Source organism: Populus trichocarpa, chromosome 13 (genome assembly GCF_000002775.5).
Source record: "Populus trichocarpa isolate Nisqually-1 chromosome 13, P.trichocarpa_v4.1, whole genome shotgun sequence".
NCBI lineage: Eukaryota > Viridiplantae > Streptophyta > Magnoliopsida > Malpighiales > Salicaceae > Populus > Populus trichocarpa.
This window is the reverse complement of record NC_037297.2, coordinates 1,981,013-1,985,779: the sequence shown is the minus strand read 5'-3', so window position 1 is coordinate 1,985,779 and position 4,767 is coordinate 1,981,013. Positions and strand designations below refer to the sequence as shown.

Genomic DNA, 4,767 nt, shown 5'->3' with positions numbered 1-4,767 from the left:
CTAATGGCTTGATTGCTCCACTTAATACCTTTTTACTCACCAAGACAATTGTTAAGTTGGTATTCTCTTAGATGTTTCTCAATCTGGGTTCTTAACTTTAGCAATACGTACACTAGAAACTGGTCTTGTTTATGAGGTGAGGTGCTCCAAGGAACGGATGGATTCTGGGACAGTGATATTTTTGTTAATCATTGAGAATTTGTCTTTACAAATTGCAATGTGATAATCCAGACATACAAATAACTGATGATTTTTTATAAGATTTATGTGCAAGAGCTTACAAATATCGCTAATACTTTTTTGTTGAAAGACATTTATAGATATTTAAATATACAATAATCATCTTGAAATATGGTTAAATTACAGATATAACTAAAAAAATTAAATATTTGACAAAAACTCCCTTCGCATTTAAGAAAACATTACAGAAATATTCTCATACTCAAAATGCCCTTTAAGTACTATTTAAAAAGATAGTTAAAGTAAAAAATATAAAAAATAGAGGAAAAATATATAAAAAAATTGGGACATGATAAATTTTTAGTACATGGACAATATTAATGTCACTATTTAATTTCAGTCAATTTTGTTTTGAGTTTTGTTTTTTTTTTAAACATTAATTTAATTAATCTTTTCCTAAATAGCAATCAAGGATATTTTAGATATAATATTTTGATACCTTAACAAAGTAATTTACACCCCCCCCCCCACCCACCCACACACACACACACACACACACACATATATATAATACTTGTGTGTGATTATTATTTATTTTATTGCTTACTTTCAATTGAAAATTTTGCATCAGAGACCATCTTTAAAAAATTCAAGTTGCTGATGCATGAGATGACGATGTTGGATACATACGATTTAAATTTATCTTCTACTTAAGAGAGATATATGATAAAATGTAAATAACAACAGAGACATTTACTACATGACAAACAATCTTTTACGATAAAGGAGGAGGGGCCATTTTCCGAGCCAGCAGTATTCTTTTCGGCTTCTTGGAGTTTTGAAGTACTCCACCCTGTGGAGCTTTTGCTCATCTTTATGGTTGGAGTCCTTGTCCTGTGGTGTTCTTATTCAATCTGTTCTTATGCAGCATGAGCAGGCTAGCTGCTACTCTATGTTTTTTCCCTCCCAGTTGGTGCTATCGATGATAAGGTCTTTTGGAGTCTCAATCTTGGGTTTAAGAGGTATGCTCTCTTTTAGGATCAGGGTTCAAATTTCACCAGCTATATTTGTTGGGGCATGCCTTTTGGTGTAAAAAACCAGTTACTTATCTTATTTTTGTGTGGGAAACTTATGTGAGCATTGGTATAAGAGTTGAGGATTTAGTTAAGATACGTGTAAGTTGGTCCGAATATTTTAATTAAAAAAAAGAATTCTTTCGGCTTATATTATGAATCGAAATGATTAATTTGTTGTTACTTGCTTCTTGACAAAGCAGAAGAGGCTAGTGTTTTAGTTGCATCATGTGTTGATGCCGCAGGTGAAAAAGAAGCAACGAGGCTTGCAGGTGCAGAAAGGCTTTAGCAGTGGGAATGGCATATCCCATCCACCACCCCCAAGTAAAATTGGCCTTCTGTGTTTCACTATTTTTGTGTATTTCCTCAAACAAAATCAAGAGAAGCATATCCATACAAAGTTTGTCACAGAGCATATGAAGAGAAGACAAGCAGAACAATGGGATTTATTTTTGGGGCACAACGCAGAACACACAGTGACTTTCAATTGGCACTGTTAGCATTTAGACTCTCTGGTTCAACTTGTGATGACACAACACCTTCTTCCATCTTCTTCCAGCCATCAGCAGCCTTATTCTCCCCAGATTCCTTCGCAGTGTCATAGGAGGCGTGCAATCCAAATAGGAAATAGTAAATCAATAAAATACCAGTCCACACACCAAATCTCTCAAATGATGCCTTATCTATTGATCCCAAAAGAAAAATGTTAATAAAAATGGAAGCAGATGGCAACCATGGCACCAATGGGACTCCCCATAATTTAGGATCCCTTGCTTGTGGAACAAGAACCTTGAGTGCTAGAGTACCCAAGAACCAAATTGGTACGGTAATCACATACCCAACCCAACCATCTCCACCCAGTCCCCAAATGATACTGGTAGCAGTTGAAGAGCCAAGAATAGTCGCAATGCACAGAATGAACTTTATATGATTGACTGGTGTAGTGACGCCGCTGACATAGTAGCGACGCCCGAGAAGTGCCACGGCCACAAGTGTGAAGATAAATAATGTGGAGATGGAAAGAAGGTTGGACAAAATGTTAAGCTTTGTGAAAAAGGCAACGATGGCTGTTGCGCCGAGCATAATAACAGTGGCATTTACTGGTGTCCCCGTCTTTGCGTTGACATGAGCTAACCACGGGGGCATCATGTGAGTTCGTGCAATGTGTGTGAGATACCGAGCCTGACCGACAGCTGAAACGAGCAAAGCCGTGGTCATGCCTGCCAATGCACATAAAGCGACAATGTACTTTGCCCAGTGTAAACCAACATAGTCAAATGCAGAAGAAAATGCAGCCTCTCCATCGAGCTGCTTGTATGGCACCATTAGGCACAGTGTTGCTGCTAGCAAACAATATGCCACTGTAACTATTGTCATTGAGCCCAGAAGTCCAATAGGGATGTCTCGAGCAGGATTTTCAGTTTCTTCAGCCATTGTGGAAACAGCATCAAATCCAACATAAGCAAAGAAAAGCACAGCCGAACCAACAAAAATACCACGGACATCATATGGCATAAATGGTTTATAGTTTCCTCTATCTGCTTTAGTAAGGCCAGCAATAATGATGAAGACAATCACTGCAACGTGCATAATTGAAGTAATGTAATTAAAGCGCGATGAGCCTTTGGTGCTAAGCACTGCAAGAACGCAAATGAGAGAAGAAACAACAACAGCAATAGGATCAAGGTGGCCATAGTCATCAGGAAGGCTGTGGGCTATAATGCGGAAATCATCAGGTTGGTGGTTGCAGAGGGTGGCAAAGTAGGATGTCCATGACCGGGCCACAGCAGCACCACCAATAACATACTCCAGAAGGATGTTCCCAGCGGCAATGAAGGCCATGAAATCACCTAACTCTACCCTCAGGTAAGCAAATGAACCACCTGAAATGAATATAATAATTATATTAGCATGTGCCATTTTAAGATTTTGTTTCGATCTGATCAGACATCTCAACACATGAAGAATGATTTTGTTCTGATCTGATCACAGACATCTCAACACATGAAGATGCTTTCAATGAATTCTATCTTTGATAAAGAAAAGTGCGGATATTTTTAGAAAGGAATTTGAGGACACGCTGAAAGAGTTATAGAACAAGAGCTTTTGGATATTAATATCTTGACAACAGTTAATTTTCAGATAAAACTTCCACTAACTTACAAAACCCATTGAAAATTCACTCAATTCAGCTCAAATAAACCTTAGCTATATGTAAATTCTAAATTGGTTTCGACAGTTTATCCATCCATATATCAGGCCAATTTATATGGTTCTATTTAAAGAGCTTTTGGTTTGAAAAAATCAAGCTGAACAATAAGTTAGAGCATGCATACCTGCAACAGGAATTTCCACAGCAAATTCTGTGTAACAGAAAACAGAAAGCATGGCTGAAACACCCGAAACAACGTAAGACAATACTACAGCAGGGCCGGTGTTTTCACGTGCTTCCAGTCCCGTGAGCACGAAGATGCCGGCGCCAACCACTGCGCCGACACCAAACCACATAAGGTCCCACCAAGTAAGGTTCTTCTTCATATCATGCTCACTCCGGGACTTGATCTCGTTGAGCTCAGTGGAGTCCAGGGATCTAGTCAGGAGCCTGTCGCTAAACCGCACAGGAGTTTGCCTGATTGCGTGGACATAATTTGTCCAGCTTCGGAAAGACTCCTCGGGGAGAAAATCATCTTTTGTGCAAGAGCATCCTCGCTTCTTGATTCCTTCACCTCTGTCTGCTTGTACTCCTCCCATTCTAAAACTTTAAATTTAGGTAATTAAAAAGAGAAAAACATGAAGCAATTAAGAGTTTTACTGATGGGATTTTCTCAACAACCAAACACACAACTCTATGCTCTAAGTTTGCCTAAAAGTACTCTGAATGAATGATTGAATGAGAAACATAACTTTCTTTGAGAGGAAAAAGATACAAAAGATCGCAACAGAATCTTGAAAGAAAGAGAGCATGAGAATTTCTGCTTTTATATATAATAAAAAGGACCTCCAAATATTCTCCCGTGTTCAGCAAATGACACTAAAATGTATAATTAAGAAAGGTAGGACTGCAATTCCGAGGGTAGCAACTATTGAGGATTTGGGTTTGTAATAATCACGAGTTTAAGTTTTATATTTATATGATTATTAATTTTAAAACTTGTAGAATTAATTAAAATGTATGCAATTCAATCTGGATATTCACGTTAATTAAAAAGAGAAAAAGAAAAGAAAGGCAGGACTGCCGCTTCCAAGACACAAACAACAACTATGCAACAAATCCTTGCCCTAGCAATAACGATGGGGTAATATTTAAACACCACAAAACAATATGCTACTTGCATCATCAGGAAAGTGATTTCTTGTATTTTTGTACAAGTATTTGTACTAATCAAAAGGAATCCAGCTCATTGATTTATAAAGGTTCAGTAGAATGTTTATATAAATATTTTAGAAAAAAAAAACCCTGAAAGAAATGAGAGTTGGACCATAAATATTCTCCGGCATCGAGAACATTCAAGTT

General features: G+C 37.6%; 1 protein-coding gene across 1 annotated transcript; it reads right to left on the bottom strand.

Moving 5' to 3' along the window:
• Nucleotides 1–1,670: 1,670 nt before the first annotated feature.
• Nucleotides 1,671–4,359, bottom strand: LOC127904208 (cationic amino acid transporter 1-like). The gene is made up of 2 exons (XM_052446558.1): nt 3,590–4,359; nt 1,671–3,136 (listed from the first exon to the last, which is right to left on the bottom strand). Exons 1-2 carry the CDS (start codon nt 4,002–4,004, stop codon nt 1,737–1,739), a joined length of 1,815 nt encoding a protein of 604 aa, XP_052302518.1. The 5' UTR covers nt 4,005–4,359; the 3' UTR covers nt 1,671–1,736.
• Nucleotides 4,360–4,767: the final 408 nt, after the last annotated feature.